A 17,562-nucleotide genomic window follows, 5' to 3' on the forward strand; every position below is an offset into this window, starting at 1 on the left:
TCAAGGTCATTTACAACTAGAGACTTGATCCTAGGGACTTTGTCTCACCTTTCTACAAGGGGGTTGCATACAAACTCACTTATGGAGACCACATCCACCCCATGGCTGATCCAACTCACTGGCCTTCACTTGATGTGCCAGAAATTGCACCAACCCAAGGAAAAAAAATGCTGGCAGACCACCTAAGCAAAGGAGAAGAGCAGCTCATGAAGCAAAAAAAGAAAAGAGGCACAAGAATAACAAATGCAGCCTATGTAAAGAACTAGACCACAATGCAGTGACATGTAAGGCAAAAAAGACATCAGTAAAAAAGGCAGGACTTGCAGCTTTCTCTTCACAGCAACTCAACACAAGGGGGAAGAGAAAGACTGCTACTTAGCATTGTTTAGTATCATTTTTTGGTGAACAATGTTTAGTGTCAAATTGCTTTTGAACAAAATGTTAACTATTTGGTTTGTATGACACTTCTCTTGTTTATCACAATTCCAATATATGCACAAACTAGCCCTTACACTCTGCCAACGACTATATTTTTAAAAAAAATGGTATTTGATGCAAAAAAAAAAGATAATGGTATATGATGAATAATTAATTTACCACAAACGATACACTGACAGCAGTTGTGATTAATAGTATTCTATGCTAACGGACAAAAACTCAATGGTATATAGTGAATTAAAAAATTTTGTGTGGTATATGGTAAATTTCAGAGAAACTCTGTGGTATATCATGAAATATTCATAACAATAATAAGACTCCTTTTAAGAGTTAATGTCTCATTTGCTTTTTAAATACTATTTATATTTCACTTTTAATTTATTTTTAATTCTTAATCTATAATTTTAAGTATTGTCAGGTGAAATCTTATTTAATTCGTCTCAATGTGAATATTATTAATATCGACTTTTTATAATTTTTAATTATGAACGATTAGAGATATTAGGAATGAATTAACGTATTGACAAACGTAAAAAAAAAATAGAACTAGAGCCTATTGTTATCTAAAACTTGAACTTCGTAGACTAAATTAAATTCTAGATCTTATGTTATAGTCGAAATATCAAATTTGATTCAAACCAAGATAAGTTTTAAATAAAAAATCACAACACTTGATTTACGCCTCTACGCAAGATACCAAACCATATATCAAGGCACGGCTCTACGCCTCTGCCTACTGCTCCATTAGATCCTGTAAGCATTAAAATGCCTTCTTCTCATAAGATACCAAACCATGCACACCACCTTCTACTTGAGCCGCACCAGTTCGAGCCTACAAAGGGGGCATTATTCATATATCAATCTACTGAATCTAAAATAAAACTAGAGCCTATTGTTCTTTTCAAATATGTGCTGAAAGGTATAATGGTTGTAATTCAATCTAATTTTAATCTAAGATTAGCAAGCATGGTCATTAGCTAGAGCCATGGGAGGGTATGAATAGGTTGCTCATCTCGAGTTTGCCAGCTCGCCTTATATGAGACCGTTCCACCATGAGACGGGCTCACACAATCCGCCTATTTATCTAATTGATCACTTTAAATTGTAACTTTGTAAGTGATCAGTCAAAGATTATAAGTGATTATTTTAACAATATAAAAAATGATCACATTAAGGTTATAATTGATCACTTTGAGGTTTATAAGTGATCAATTAAGACTAAAAGTGTATATTGAGTCAATCTAATAGAGATGATCTCACCATGAGACCGTCTTATAAGAGAATTTGTGTTAAAGCTTTCAAAACTATTAACGTTGGATTTGGGTCCAATGTTCATTGCTTTGTACCCACAAACCCCCCTTCTAGTTATCGAGTTATTTTGGGGGGGGGGGGGGGGGGGGGGGATTTCAGCACGAGCAGCAAACAGGCCAAATACCATGTAATCGTAAAAAGCAGCACACCAATAATGCATACCTCTAATCTTAATACTTCTGATCTCAATAAATCGTGCGCTGACTCAACAGAAGACGCACCAAGATCTTGGAACCCTTGTTTAACTGCATGCATTGTGTAAGGCACAAACTTTAAAACTGAGCCCTTATCTGCAACAGCTCCAACCACACCTTGTGCAATTTTAAGTTTAGACTTGTCCCCAAGATATCGTTGATCACTTCCTTTTGTCATTGCTTCCAATGAACCCATGCCTCGATACTTCTTAACACGACGACCATCCTACAACAAAAATCTCAAACAAATCGAACACTAGATTCTCGAGTATAACTATAAGCTACAATCTAACTGTTAAAAATGTGGAACAAATCAAGGAAGATGCAAGACGTACCTGAACAACATAACCGCCAGGAGCTTCAATACTACCAGCCAGAAAGCTACCCATCATCACAGTAGATGCCCCCAGAACCAAGGCCTTAACAATGTGTCCGGAGTTTGATATACCACCATCAGCAATGATGGGAACACCACTTTGTGAAGCAATAGAGGCAACCTTGTATACTGCAGTAGCCTAAGCATCCAAGAATAATTAGTCGACGAAATAGAATTAACAAAGAACTTGAATGCTAGAGGGAAACACCCCTCAAAGTCGGTATTAATTATGGTTAATCAATAGTTGATATATTGTAGGAAAAAAGTTAAAAGATTATATTACTCACGGTAAGTTTTCCAAATATTTATTATAAAGTACCATGAAATTTTTTGCATTAAAATTTAAAAATTAGTTTTCTTATTAGGTTGGCAAAAATTAACTTTTATAGTCACAGTAGTGAAATTTTGGCTCAAATAATGAAAAGTGACAAAATTATTGTAGATTACAACTCAAAAATATAGAATAAAAGCCAAAAACTCCACCAAAGGTTATAAAAAGGTAGGGTCTTGATAGGGTCAGGATCAATTGGGTTTTTAGGTCGGGTCAAATTTGAACAAGTCTAAAGCTAAGTTAAAGCCCCTATATGTGGCTAGGTGTGTTCATAATCGAGTATCTATGGGCTCGTTTATTATCGTTTTTTATTTTCAATTTTCAATTCTTTTGAAAACTAAAACTCAAAAATAGGAAACAAGAAAAAGTGGTTTAATTTTCAAAATCATCAAGTTCCAAATAAATTTGATTATTTTTCCATTCATTATAGGACATATATCACATGAATTTGAAAGTCAAAAAAATCAAAAAATATAAAACCACAATAATACCAAACAGGCCCTTATTTAGCGGCCCATATCCCAACTCGGATTATTTGGGTACTCGAATAGTTCGGGTTGAGACAAAGAGAACCCAATTGACCCAAATAATCGAAAAAAGTTGGGCAATGGAAAAAAAGGAAGGAGAAATCACAAGACTATAAGGATTTCTCAGGGCTTGAAGAGCCCAGAAATCATGTGCAGTAGCAAGAATATTCATCCAAATCCTCTTCTAAAATATTACTCAAAAAACTTTATGCAAGCATTAGAAAAACAAAAAGTGAATTGTGATAATTTTTTAGACCACTATTGTGGTTGCTCGGCAAAGCAGACTTGAGCCTTTTTATAATAGTAAACATATTATTATTATTACGGGTCAATGGGTACGTGCCAATTAGCCAAATTCAGCCTATGACCCGACCCGATAAAGGTGGGTCGGGTTTTTTTGAACACCCCTATATGTACTAGTATAATGGTGGAGGTTTTTGAAGTTATGCTATTATCTCATGGCTTCCAAAAATATGCAGCAGTCACAACTCACAAAGATACAATCAAATTGTTGTTCTTATGCAAAACCCATGCTCATAAATTATAATCCTCATCAATCAATAAAAAAAAAGTGCAGTTCCATATAGGGAATCAAGAGTAATCATTTCACATCATCTAAGTACCTCAAAATGCTAAAACATATCCTCGTACATATAATACAATTCAAATAAATCAAGTATAGACAGAAAGAAAAAACTGAAGTTACCTGTCCTCTGCCCACGGCGCACACTTCTTGAGTGGTACATATTGACCCAGATCCCATACCAACTCGAAGTCCATCAACTCCCGCTTGAATCAAGTTCTGAGCTTGATATTTAGTCACTACATTCCCTCCAATGACATCCAAACTCGGGTAAGTCTTCTTAATATACTTGATCATATCAATCTGATAAATAGAATTTCCTTGAGAACTATCCAAAACCACAACATCAGCCCCACCCTTAACTAAATACTCCAACCTCTCTTTATCCGATTCTCTAGTCCCTATTGCAGCACCCACCAAAAAGTCCCCGTTAGACGCTAATGACGGCAAACCCTTCTTGGGAAAATCCTGAATTCTCTCTATATCCTGCAATGTCACCAAATCTACGACTTCTCCGTCACTCTCTCTCACAATCGGAACCAATTGAACGCCTTTCTCCCCCAAAAACCCCGCAATTTGATCCAAATCGTAACTATTGGGCACCGAAACATCCAATTTGGACATGTACTCACAAACCCTAATCTCCTTTTTCATCAACTTCACCCAATCAGATTTCAACACAAATCCTAACACTCTAGACTTCCTGCTACCTGTCTCAGTAATTAAAATCACACTCGAGGAACCAAAATCAGACTCGGAATCAATCACATCCGCAGGGGATTTAATCTCGAAATCTGAAACAAAAGGGATGCGACGCGATTTGGCTGATTGAAGGAGAGAAAATTGCTCCTGAGGGGTGTTATTAGAGTGTAAAATCCCAATCCCACCTAGGGAAGCCATGGCTACAGCCATGTAAGACTCAGTAACAGTATCCATTGGTGAAGATACACAGGGTATTGAAAGAGATATGTTTTTTGTGAGCTTGGTTGGAAGTTGAACTGCATCAGTTGGAAAATCTATGTAATGGGGAAGAAAGATAACATCATCATAAGTATATGAATACCCTCGATTGAAAATCCTCTCTGCTGCAAACCCATCTTCAAATGCCATGGCTGCAATTTTAGGGTTTAGGGTTTAAGGCTTAGTTAAAGAACTAGATAAGGGAAAAGCACAAATCTTTTTATTCCAATTGAATGATTATCTCATACATTTTTAGTTACAAACCCAGAAATCAAAGAACAAATTAAAGAAGCTTGGAGTATATTCCTATCAAGTACTCAGAAAAAATTGATAAATACCCTTTTTTTGGGTTTGAACAATTTAACAGATAAAACCCAAGTACATTGATATACGTGTCTTTCAAAAACAATAAAATCTGATTAGTTACAAAAAAAAAATGAAGCACCCAATTAACAGTAATTCAATTTGATAGCGTGAAACAATAGAAAATATGATGATGAATAATAGTAAAACCATGAAAAGGAAAGGAAATTAAAAATTAAAAAGGAAAGAAGAGAACTTTACCAAATACTCAGATAGTGAGTCTGTGAAAGAGAAGAGTTGAGTTGTGTTGTGTATTTTAAGATTTGAAGTGCGGCGAAGTAACAGGGTTGCCCTCAAATCTCTACGTAACTCGTGCAAAATGCCTTTTTTAGTTTTATTTATAGTGGCGGGCCCTACTATTGTGGGTGAGATTGGAAATTTATTTACGGGTAATAATATTTATGTACTTTAGGGTTGTAAATGAAAATTTACAAATAATTTATTATTATTAAATTTCACGTGGTAATATCGAACTTTTATAAATTTTTAGTGGTAGTATTTTTGAAAGATTTTTCTATATAATAGCACTCAATTTATGTCTTATCTACTGTCGTAACATTTTTCGTTAAATTCTTGTCAATTTTCGTTTAATTCACCATTTTGACGTTTCTACCCTTATTGGGTGTTGGTTGTTGTCTTATAATTTGTCCTAAACATTTAAAAACGTTGATGAATTAAACGGTGAATTAAGCGTCAAAATGGTGAGTTAAACACTTGAGAGTATAAAAATGATTTATGGCAAATTATAAAAACAACAACCAATATTTAATAAGGGCAGAAATGTGAAAATGGTGAATTTAACTGAAAATGCTACGACAGTTAGATAAGGCATAAATTGGATGTTACCATGTGAAAAAATCTTACAAAAGTGCTACTATTGGCGTTTCATGAAGGTTCGATGCTATCATGTGGAATTTCCCTTTATTTTTTAAGCAAAAATTTGGACAAGACGATCTCATTATGAGACCGTTAATTTGGGCCGGCTCAATTCGCCCATGTAAGAACATTTCAATTTTTCAAGGCGTTTATTAATTTTGACCTTAAAGGTATCAATTTTGAAAATTGATACCTTTAAGGTCAAAATTGAAAAATGCTCAGTAAATGAAAAAATGTCTAGATTGTTACACGCACGAATTGGGCCGACCCTAATTGACGGTCTCATTATGAGGTCGTCTCATCCAAAACTAGCTGTATTATTTATTATTAATAATTTCACTAGGTTTTCAATAAAATCTAGTATTCAAATTGGGAACAATTAATATTTTTATTTGTTTTTAAAATTTCTAAGAAAGGATTAATGAAAAAATATTAAAATATAATTAAGAATCTTATCTCTTGTTTTAAAAAATAGAGTACAAGATTTTTCTTCTAGCCCTTGAGGTTGTATATATTATTTTTCTTTATTTATATACAAAAAATTTAATTTTAGGGATGACATACGAGTATAATTATACGAATTTCGCACCATATATTTCTTAATTAAGGTGGGTATGACTTATGAGTACAAAACTTGTGGATAATGGTGAATATCGGTATGAAAACTCTCTCGTGCCATGAGTAATGTGTATATGGGAGGTATGAAGTCTCACCCACCCCAAATCCAGCCGCCTCACCTCATATCCACCCGTACGTCCTGCACCATAACTACTCGACCTGATCCATACTCACATACGTCGTATTTAAATGTACATTATATAAATTTATAATTTTTTATTAAAAATATTAATATGAATTATATTAATATTATCTTATTACATTGCAAAGTTTGTACTTATTTAACTAAATATAAAGTTAAATATATATAAATTGCGATTATATAGAACTCATAAAACACAACATAAAGTGGTTGTAAGGCAGGTGGATATATACCCATGATAAGTATACCCAGTTGGTTATGGTGGGTGAGGATAAGTGTATAATTGTGATTATATAGAAATGCGTACACAAGTGGGCAAGCATGAATACGAAAATTTTATCTGCAATGAGTAGTGGCTTGGTCGATAGATGGTGGATATGAGTATAGAGGAGGGCATACCGCACTCGTCTGCTCATTTTGCCAACTCTATATAGGAATTGTAATAAAATATAAAAAGAAATTTATACCCTTTTAAAAGCTGGTTTTCCTTTTATTTTTAGAAAGCATAAATTGGTAAATTTTCATTTATTCTTAATCTCATTCCCACTAACTAAATAAGAGATATAATAAATCTCAAGTTATTTCCATTAAATACCAAGATAGATTTATATTTTAACGAGTTTCAACATTCAATTCTCAATTCTAATCCCACCTCCGTATCCCGAAATTCTCATTTCCACATACCAAAAACCCTAAAAAATGTCAATTGGTGTTCCTAGAGGTGTTCAAAACACACTTGACAATTTGACGTTTATCTGACCATGCAATCGAACCTTACTTTGACCCATCACTAAAATGAATTTTAAATTATGTAAAAAATCAATTTGAATATATGATTTGATTTTGAATCGACTTGAAACATTTGACCCAAAATCACCTGATGACATAAACGAACACATCCATGTTTAACCCCCTCCTTTTTGTCCCACGATTTTTTCTTTTTTTTCTTTTTAGTCTGTCTCATGATTTTTGCTGCATTTCTATTTTTACCAGTTAGCCACATTTTTTTTTATTTTCAATCATGCATTTAACTTGAGTTTTTCACAAATTGTACTTGTAGCAAATATTGTAACATGAGTATTTGTTTGCATTTTTTTCCTTGTGAGTTATGTTTTAGAACAGACTAGTATTGTAACACCTTGGCCTATCGAATGCCGGTGATTACCATGAAGACTGACCCCATAAAGAAACACAAGTCTTTTGAACACACATTAGCCTCACTCGTGAGTGCCCGAGATAACTTTCCAAGAGATTGCTCATTTTAAGATTGTCTCCCACCAAGCACGCTTAACTATAAAGTTCTTACAAATGGACTACCTAAAAAAGAAGATGGTCTTATTAATATAAGTAGTCTATTAATTATTTTTTATGTTTAATCCGGAGTATCATTTATCACAAGTATTTTTGTCAACAAAGTTTAATTGCTATGAACTGAGAGAAAAGAATAATCTACTTCAAAACTATTATATTTGCTATAAAGTTTAATAAGGAGTAGAAGGTCAAATCTTAAACCTACTAACTAAGTTTTAAAATTAGTGACCTTTTGCTAAATTATATGTTGTGTATAAGTGAAGTATAAAGCATGCCACAAAATTTTGTATCATTTTAAAGTTGATCTAAAACCTAACTTGAAAGTCACCAACCTATAAAAATTATAGAAGTACTTCACAAATAGTTAGCACTTAGAAATCATAACACATTGTTGGTGTATTTAACTAATTAAACTCTAAACAACAATCTAAATATCTTATCCTAATCAAGTGGAGAATAATATAAAGTACTAAGTCTATTGGGAACAATTGAACAATAAATTCAAGCATCTTAAATGAAAAATGTAATCAATAATTATTTAAATGCTAATTTTTAATATACTAGTAAAATAACATAAAGGGATGATAAACATAGAATTTTTTTATACAAATAATATTTAAATTAAAATATAATTTTGCATCTATAATAAAAATAAGGAAAAATTACCCTGAAAAATACGAACTTTCACTGATTTCCCAACAATAATACGAACTTTCAATTAACCATGAATAATACGAACTTTGATACATATTTCCAGCTGGCATACCTGACCGGTTCTTTACCTGGAGAAACGGTAAATTCCCCATTTCTTCATTAGTTTAATGGGTATTTAGACAGCTTTTTTTCAGCTGCCTTATCTTCCTCATTTGCTCACTTTCCTCTTCCAATTTAATTACTTCTTCCAACATCTAAATTTTTTTTCCATTTTCATTTTAATCTCTAAAGTAATTTGATATTTAGCATGTGTTCTCCTTCATCATCATCTCAATCTAGAACATCAATTGCAAAAGGAATTCCTTTATGTAAACATGGTGTTCATGCTAAATTACAAGTAGTCCAACATTGAATTCGAAAACCATTAAAAACAGGAAAAAAATAAATAAATAAATAATCAACTTGTCCAACATCATATAGCTTCAACTTTTATTAAGTGATGAAACCGAAAATTCCTTAGCTATGCAATAATATTGAATTTTTTTATTAAGTGATGAAACTGAAAATTTAAGTACTATAATCCTAAAGCTTCAACTTTTATCCCAGAATTCAAAGATTTGAATTCTTATTTAACTGAAAATCATGTACAGTAATTTATAATTAAATAACCCTAAACGATGTAGTATTAAATATTTTAATAGTTATATTTAATTCATTACAGGAATCAAACTGAACAAAATTAAAATAAAAAATGTAGGCAAAAGGAAATTCAAAGCAAATCAAAGAAAACTTGCGTAATTCAATCAATCGAAGAAAACTTACATAATCAAAGATGACAAAAACCCTAATTTAAAAATTGAAATTGAAGTAAATAAATTAAAGATGAGTAAATCGAAGAAAACTTACAAATTCAATTAATCAAGCAACTCAATTAATTAATTTAACTTCCATTTATATAGATGAATAAAGAGGGTAAAGAATTTGTAAAAATCCTTCTTTCCTTGAACATGCAAACGCAAAGCCCCCTACACGATAGGGATGTAGGCGGGGCGGGTCTAATAGGAGACCAGCCCCATTTCCGTCCCATCAGGGCGGGGATGGGTCCCGGTTTGATGGGTTATGGGGCGGGTACGGGTATAAAATTCATATGGGGATGAGGATGGAAATGCAAAATGGAATTGGATAGTGATGAGATTATTTTGGATTGATTTACTTTGGATGATTTTGAGTTGATGTTGAAATACTTTTGTTTTAGACATGTATTTTGGTTTGAGACTTTGGTTATATGTTTGTTTGAGACTTTGGACATGTAATTGTTTGAGACTTTGGATTGGTGGTGGGGCGGGGATGGTTTTAGGTACAAACCCATCGGGCGAGGACGGGGATAAAACTATACCCGCCGCGGGGATGGGTATTGCATTAAAAGATGGGGATGGGGATGGGGATGGGAATTCCAATACCCGCCCCACCCCGCCCCGTTTGCATTCCTACTACATGAGATGATATCTTTGTAGTTTATGCGTGAGAACGAGAGGGAGAAGAATCAATGGAAATCACGAGCTTGAGGAAGATGATTGAAAAACCAGTGCTGCGTGAGGGAGAAGGACTGCTCTGCTTCTGTTTGCTTTACTTAGTTTCATCAGCAAAAAAAAAATTTAAAAAGAATGAGTAAGTTTACCGGTAACAGATAAATTGGTATGCCAGCAGGAAATATGTATCAAAGTTCATATTATTCATGGTTAATTGAAAGTTCGTATTATTGTTGGAAAATCAGTGAAAGTTCGTATTATTCAGGGTAATTTTTCCTAGAAATAATGCCATTTCTTTTAATCTAAGAAGTAAATTTAAACCTTACACTTTTGCGCAGCTTTTTTATTGACTTTTGACTTGCTGATGGGTTAAAAAAATATTTGGTGTATGGCGTTTAAGCCAGCTGAAAAGCTGGGTTAAAAGCCAAAGTAAAAAAGCTACTTCGTTATTTTTTAGCATTTGGCTTATTGATCAGTTTTTCAATAATAAAGTGTTAACTTTTAATACCTATATTTACCAAACATTTTCATAAACAAGTAGCTTTTTCAGCGGATTTAAAAGCCAACAAAAACAACTAAGATTTCTGGTTGATCAAACAAGTCAACTAAAAAAAAAACTAATAATCAATTATAAAACAACCCTTTAAGCTTGTATATTTTTTGAATATGTTGAGCTCCTTGGGTGCCATGAACAGTTCTAGATTAATAATTTGCAAATTACAGTCCTAAGGTTTAGCACTTTTGTAAATTACAGTCTCAATATTTATTTTTTGCGAATTACATCCATTAAAGTATCAAAGTTTGCAATTCATGCCAAAAGCCTAAAACACATAATTCTGACCATTTAGGTTCAAAGTTCTGTGTTTTTCACATAAACTTGTAAACTTTGATAGTTGTTATTCGCAAAAAATTAAACATTAAAATTGCAATTCACAAAAGTTTTAACCTTAAAATATTTCGCAAATTATTCTACCATAATATAAAAAAATAGGTATATTCTATATAGTAAGCACAAACTTTGCAAAAGGGGCAAGGGTAGCAAATCTTAAAAAAAATCCAACAAATAGGATTGTACTTTTAAAATATAAGTTGTTGTAACATTAATGCCCAAAACACATTAGATTATACATTAAGTTATGAAATTTCATTTTTACCCTTGTCTTTTTTCATTAAAATACAGTAATGTTGTTTCCTTAAAATTTCATAAAATAGTATTGTACTTTAAGAATTTAAGTTGTCGTAACTTAATGACTAAAAAGAAATTTCAAAAGTTAATCGTAATTTTTGAATATTGTTTTTTTTTGATTTGCGAACTAATAAAAAATTAAATAAAAGCATCAAACAATCCGCTTCTCCTCCCTCTGCTTATCAGCTTGTGATTCAGCGCCACCACGTTCCGCCGACAATGACAACTTCACCACAAGTGCCCCCCATCTCATAAATGCATTCATTCATCGGAGAATTGTTGAAAATCTTACCTCTAACTCGTTGTATTACCTTCATGAAGGTTAGACTATCTTAATTCTTTCAATTATTCACATTTGTACTAAATTTTGCTCAATTTGGGATAGTGGCTTCATCTGTTTGATATTTATGTGGGATTTGTGTACATAATTTGAGTTTTTGGTTCAAAGTTATCAATTTTTACGTTGGTCGACTCGTCTGAAGAATCACTGACTTAGGGTTTGTTACTCGTTTGGTATGTAAGTGGTGGAAACGGAATGAAATAAAAACAATTACAAAAGGAAGTGGTGATGTTATATTGATAAGGATTTTTGTTTACTCATTGGAGGTAAGAATGTTGATAAGGAAATGGTGGGAGCCATTTAGGGGTAAGAGTGTTGTATGTTTTTTTATGTTCATGTATCTTTTGTATAAAAGTTCTGTTGTTGGAGCTTATTTATTTATGAAACATCACTGGGAATCAGGGATCAACTTTTCACTCTACTACTCATATGTATGATTTATTGTTTTGGGCAAGCAAAATCATTTCAAAGCTTTTTATGTGATGTCTATGCAGTATGATTAATGAACTTTACACTATGATTTTTGGTAAACATGTAATCTGCTTCTGAAACCTGGATAAAAATTGGTGGAACCCTAAAGTTTGTAGTTTAAAAAAGAATAATTTGAGAATTATAGCCTTAAAATTTAGCAATTTGCGAATTACAACCTTAGTGTTTATTTTTTGCGAATTACAACTATCAAAGTATCAAAGTTTACAAGTACAGGCCAAAAACACAGAACATCGACCACTTAATCCGAAATTCTGACCACCAAAATGGTCAGAATTTTGTATTTTGTTCTGAATCTACAAACTTTAATACTTTGGTGGCTGTAATTCGCAAAAAATAAATATTAAGACTGTAATTCGCAAAAGTACTAAACTTAAAAGGCTGTAATTCGCAAATTATTCTAAAACATATAAACTTTTATGAATATGCAATAAGTTCTTAGAGCATAAATGTATTGAATATTTTGGAAGATGTTGATTTGCTTAAAATTTTGTTTTGATAAATAATTACAAATGCGGCCTAGAAGAAAGAAGGAAGGAATTCTACATGACTGATCTACTTCAATAACCGAACTCCCATCATTCAATGTGAAAGAAATTTTGCATGGCCTATTTGTCACAAGCATATCATGTTTTACCATCCCTTTAACCAACCATGTACCTAAGTAGAAAAGGAGGATGAAAGTAAATGATGAGGCCCCAATATATAAAACATGGGCCTTTTGGGGAGGTCAAAAATGCATATTATTTGGCCTAAAGGATGGACAAGAAGCTGAAAAATAAAGGTAAGGTTTGCGTCACTGGGGCCTCAGGGTTCGTAGCGTCTTGGCTCGTCAAGCGTCTTCTTTCTTCTGGCTATTTTGTCGTTGGAACAGTAAGGGACCCAGGTTTGTACATATATCTATATTGCTGTTGGTGAACCTCAGATATTGATTAACTAATAGCTTCAACTTTATTGGCTAGTTCAAAAATACAATCGTTTGGCTGAATATAATTGAAATTGATGCTATGAAAAGAAAAATAATTTTCAAAATTATTATCAATTACATTTTTCTGATCAACCATTGTTAATTTGATTTGATGATTTTGTCCTGTCCGTTATGGACAATGGTAATTCTACTCCCTCTTAGGAAGTGTAAGAACGGGAAATATTGTTAGTTTTTTGCCAAATTAGTATCAGAAGTCAGATGGTTTGCAAGTATCAAGGACCTAATGTAGTTCATACAGTCTGTAGGATAACTTGATTTTGTACTTTCCTATCAATGACTTATACTTTTATATAGGAGATGCCAAAAAATTGGAGCATTTGTGGGGGCTTGAAGGGGCGAAAGAGAGGCTGAAATTATTTAAGGCCGATTTGATGGAAGAAGGAAGCTTTGATGAAGCAATCATGGGCTGTGAGGGTGTTTTTCACACAGCTTCCCCTGTAGTAGGAATTTCGTCAAATCCAAAGGTCAGGATTCTATTCAACATAATCTTGCGTTGTTGTTCCATCCTAATAAATAATCCTTTATAGTTGTTTAAACATTAATTATGTGCAGTAGTACTTTGAACTGACAAGTATCCTGTCTGATAAATATTGTAAATGATTGATATGTTCAAATACTCGATTTAACACAAAGGGAGTGTACTACTAAGTATTAGTTGTGCTAACAATTTAAATTAGAATGTATGTCAAGCGAAGTACTCATGTTGGACCCTTGAACTTCTTACATGGTTACAACACTTCATCACTGATTAGCCCAAATCATGTAATTTTATGTAAATAGCTGACTGACAATAGAACACAACTACTGACGTACCTGAGTATGTAGCAAATTTCTCTAAGAAAGCAATTTCTGTACGCTTCATTTATTGAATATGAAATTTTGTAAACTATCAGATCGAGATATTGGAACCCGCAGTAAAAGGAACTTTGAATGTGCTGGAGTCATGCAAGAAGAATCCATCACTAAGACGTGTGGTTTTAACCTCATCTTCTTCGACTGTTAGAATAAGAATGGATATTGACCCGAATGTCCCTCTTGATGAATCAGTTTGGAGCTCCACAGAAGTTTGTGAACATTTCCAGGTACTTGTAATCTTATTTAAGTATATCTCACAAGTAAGCTCTCATTTTATTTTAGGTGACATTTGATGATATTGTTCTCTATGAAGTAACTATTAAATTGCTCATCCTAACTTGTTAGTTATGACTTTTGGCTTGCAAATTCTTTGATTAGTGACTTCTATTTTTACAATAAGCCATATATCTAGGTATGGTATGCACTGTCCAAAATTCAGGCAGAGAAAGTAGCGTGGGAGTTCTGCAAGGAGAACAATATTGATTTAGTGACTGTACTTCCTGCTTTCGTAATTGGACCAAGTCTCCCTCCTAACCTTTGCTCTACAGCCTCTGATGTGCTTGGCTTGTTTAAAGGTATCTGTTGGAAGATTTTGCTATATTTAAAATTGAATGAGTGTTTTGGATTGACATAATTTCTTCTATATAAATGACAGGTGAAACAAGAAAATTCGAGTTTCACGGAAGAATGGGGTATATTCACATTGATGACATAGCTCTATGCCACATTTTGGTTTATGAACACAAAGAAGCTCATGGTCGTTATCTATGTAGCTCTACTGTGATGGAACATTATGAACTAGCATCCTTTTTGGCATCTCGATATCCTTCTTATCCTATTCCAAGAAGGTACTCCGTTACATTCCTCTTTAGCTGTTTAAATGCCAATTAGAAGGCAAGCTCATATCCTTACCAAATTGAGGGACTTACTAGATTTTCATACCCTATTAGCAAAGGGATACTAGTGTGATATAATTTCTTAGAAACTTGTGCTCCCTTCTTTCAATATGATATGTCACCTGTAGAACGTAGTTCAGACTTGTTTGACAGGATGAGGTAGTAAATTGTGATGCTCAGGTGCATTAGGTCCATATATAGTAACCTATCACTCCCATGTCACTAAGTAGCCTGCCACATTGGGTTGGATTCGTGTTCAGGTCATATATAAATAGGTTAAAAACCCCTTGATCCAAACCTAGCCCATTTAGTATTTGGGTTGCAAATCACAACCCTGATATAAACCTAATTAGAGCTTGCCTTTGAGTTTTACATGTATTTCAGGTTTAAAATTTTGACTTTAATCTAACCCATTTAGTAAACAAATCAAACGAGTTGACTTATTTACTTAGTTGGGTCAAAAGCTTCAACTTAAATTCACTCATTTTGGGTTAGGTTTAGGTTGGGTTTAGGTTTAGGTTGGGTTAGCTTCCTACCTTGGGTGGGGTTTGGAGGGTCGGATGCACGCACCCTTACCCTTGTTCATGATAGCAAAGAGATTGTTTCCGTGACCCTTGGTAGTAAACATCATCTACAACTTCATATAAATAAGTATTCCCCATGTAGTAACCTATAGAACGAAGTAATACTACCCAATGTTTCTCATGCGAGAAAATGGATTGTGTTTGTATTTTACAGTTTTACAAAGCTGGACAGACCATCCTACACCTACAACACTTCCAAGATTGAGAGTTTAGGATTCAAGTTCAAGACGATGGAAGAGATGTTTGATGATTGTTTGAACTCACTTATAATGCAGGGCCACCTCTAATCGCCTCGGATATTTGTTGTGACTTTTATATTTCCCTTTGTTTTCTTTGGTAAAATATATACTGTGGACTGTAGAATTGAGATCATAGTACTTGAATAATGTTCTGGTTCATGGTATCCAAGAATTAGTATGAACTTTTGCCACATTAAACCAAGTTATAACCCACACTACATATCAATGACTTTTTATAGGAAACATGCTCTAAATTCAAACTCTAGCACATATGTGTAGTGTAGTGTATTGCTCCTGTGTGCTAAATTTATCAATAAGACTTTAGAGTTGAAACCAATGATGCCTAATTGGACTAGACATAGCACAAATAACTGCTAGACTTATGAAGGATTTGATTATGTTCTAGTTCCGTCTTAAAAATGCAGCTTAGACACTGATTGTAGTCCTTAAGATGGCATGGGAGTATTAGGCCTATATTGTTAGTTGGCATTCTTTGTTGGGTTTATTGACCAGTTGAAAGTGTTAGCTATTTTTAGAGGTGTTTATTCAAGTAATTGGGTGGAGTTCGGGCCAGGTTTTCCGAGTCGACGCAAAATCTAGTCTTGTGCCATATTGGTTTTCATATAATTGTAAATTCATTTTTAAATCGGGTCATATTAAGTTTGGTTACAAGGTTGGTTGAATATCGGATTATCGGGTCTGTTTTGAACACCTCTAGCTATTTTTGTTGGCTTTTAAACTAGTTGGATGAACCAACTATTTAAGGAAATATTTAATAAAACTAATTATTACTTGTTATCTGTTTACAGACAAAAAGTGAATCAATAAGCCAATAAAAAGTGAAAATTTGAAGTAAATAAGTAAAATAATATTAAAATATTCAGAATAAACAATGGTTTCCCAAAATAAGCACTTTTAGCCCCATGATGAGGTTTGGTATTTTTCTCACTTACTAACAGCGGCCTATTACTAAGTTGAGTCAAAGGAAGTCAGCTCAGCAATCGACCGCTGTTAGTAAGAGCGGTCCCTTGCTGAGCTGACTTTTTTGACTCGGCTTATTAATGGGCTGCTCTTTTCTTTGACTCGGCTTATTAATGGGCTGTTCTTTTCTTTGACTCGGCTTATTAATGGGTCGCCCTTACCAATAGCAGTCCGAGTCAAAGAAAGTCAACTCAGCAATCGGTGTTAGTAAGAGCGGTCGATTGCTGATCTGACTTTCTTTAACTCAGCTTATTAATGGACCGTTGTTAGTAAGTGCGAACAAATACCAAACCTCAACATTGGTTTAAAAGTGCTTATTTTGAGAAATAAGTTTCCCTATTGCTTGTTTTGAGATTTTTTTAATATTATTTTGATTATTTACTTCAAATTTTCATAAAAAGTCAACTAATGTAGTTTTTCCATTTTGCAAGTCATTCACGTAATAATTCTATTAGTTTTTTGACCAACTAACAATTCAACATAAAAGCAAAATTCTAAAATCAGACTTCTAATCCTATTCAGGAAGGAGCCACTTGGTATTGAGTCATTGAGATAATATCGTGTTGTTGTAGACGTGAATAATAATACGACCAATATGATCATTTTAGTACAACCTACATTGGATTTGGATGCATGCTATTAATACATGTATAGGTCTGTTTTAGTCGACCTGGTCTTGAGCTTGTCTAGATGGGTGCCCCATTTGGTGTAATTAGGGAACACGAAAAGAAAGATGAGAACCCCCCAACAAGTATGAATGTGAAAGTTGTAAAGAAGAGATCTTAGACAGG

At 33.5% G+C, this 17,562-nt stretch overlaps 2 protein-coding genes across 5 annotated transcripts; one reads left to right on the forward strand and one right to left on the reverse strand.

Annotated features, from left to right (window-relative positions):
• Nucleotides 1-909: 909 nt before the first annotated feature.
• LOC130825437 (inosine-5'-monophosphate dehydrogenase 2-like) lies at nt 910-5,380 on the reverse strand. Of its 2 annotated transcripts, XM_057690673.1 has the most exons (5): nt 5,285-5,380; nt 3,884-4,872; nt 2,279-2,458; nt 1,912-2,169; nt 910-1,270 (listed from the first exon to the last, which is right to left on the reverse strand). In XM_057690673.1, the coding sequence occupies exons 2-5, from the start codon at nt 4,868-4,870 to the stop codon at nt 1,199-1,201; spliced, it is 1,497 nt and encodes a 498-aa protein (XP_057546656.1). In that variant the 5' UTR covers nt 4,871-4,872; nt 5,285-5,380; the 3' UTR covers nt 910-1,198. The 2 variants fall into 2 exon arrangements, with proteins under 2 accessions (XP_057546656.1, XP_057546662.1); XM_057690679.1 differs by having other exon boundaries at nt 931-1,270; nt 3,884-5,303.
• Nucleotides 5,381-11,522: 6,142 nt separating this feature from the next.
• LOC130825447 (tetraketide alpha-pyrone reductase 1) lies at nt 11,523-16,008 on the forward strand. Of its 3 annotated transcripts, none has more exons than XM_057690696.1 (7): nt 11,523-11,720; nt 12,752-13,114; nt 13,511-13,680; nt 14,110-14,298; nt 14,484-14,646; nt 14,727-14,919; nt 15,706-16,008. In XM_057690696.1, exons 2-7 carry the CDS (start codon nt 12,988-12,990, stop codon nt 15,836-15,838), a joined length of 975 nt encoding a protein of 324 aa, XP_057546679.1. In that variant the 5' UTR covers nt 11,523-11,720; nt 12,752-12,987; the 3' UTR covers nt 15,839-16,008. The 3 variants fall into 3 exon arrangements, with proteins under 3 accessions (XP_057546679.1, XP_057546671.1, XP_057546685.1); XM_057690688.1 differs by having other exon boundaries at nt 12,755-13,114; XM_057690702.1 differs by lacking the exon at nt 11,523-11,720 and having other exon boundaries at nt 12,972-13,337.
• Nucleotides 16,009-17,562: the final 1,554 nt, after the last annotated feature.

Source organism: Amaranthus tricolor, chromosome 1, assembly GCF_026212465.1.
Source record: "Amaranthus tricolor cultivar Red isolate AtriRed21 chromosome 1, ASM2621246v1, whole genome shotgun sequence".
NCBI lineage: Eukaryota > Viridiplantae > Streptophyta > Magnoliopsida > Caryophyllales > Amaranthaceae > Amaranthus > Amaranthus tricolor.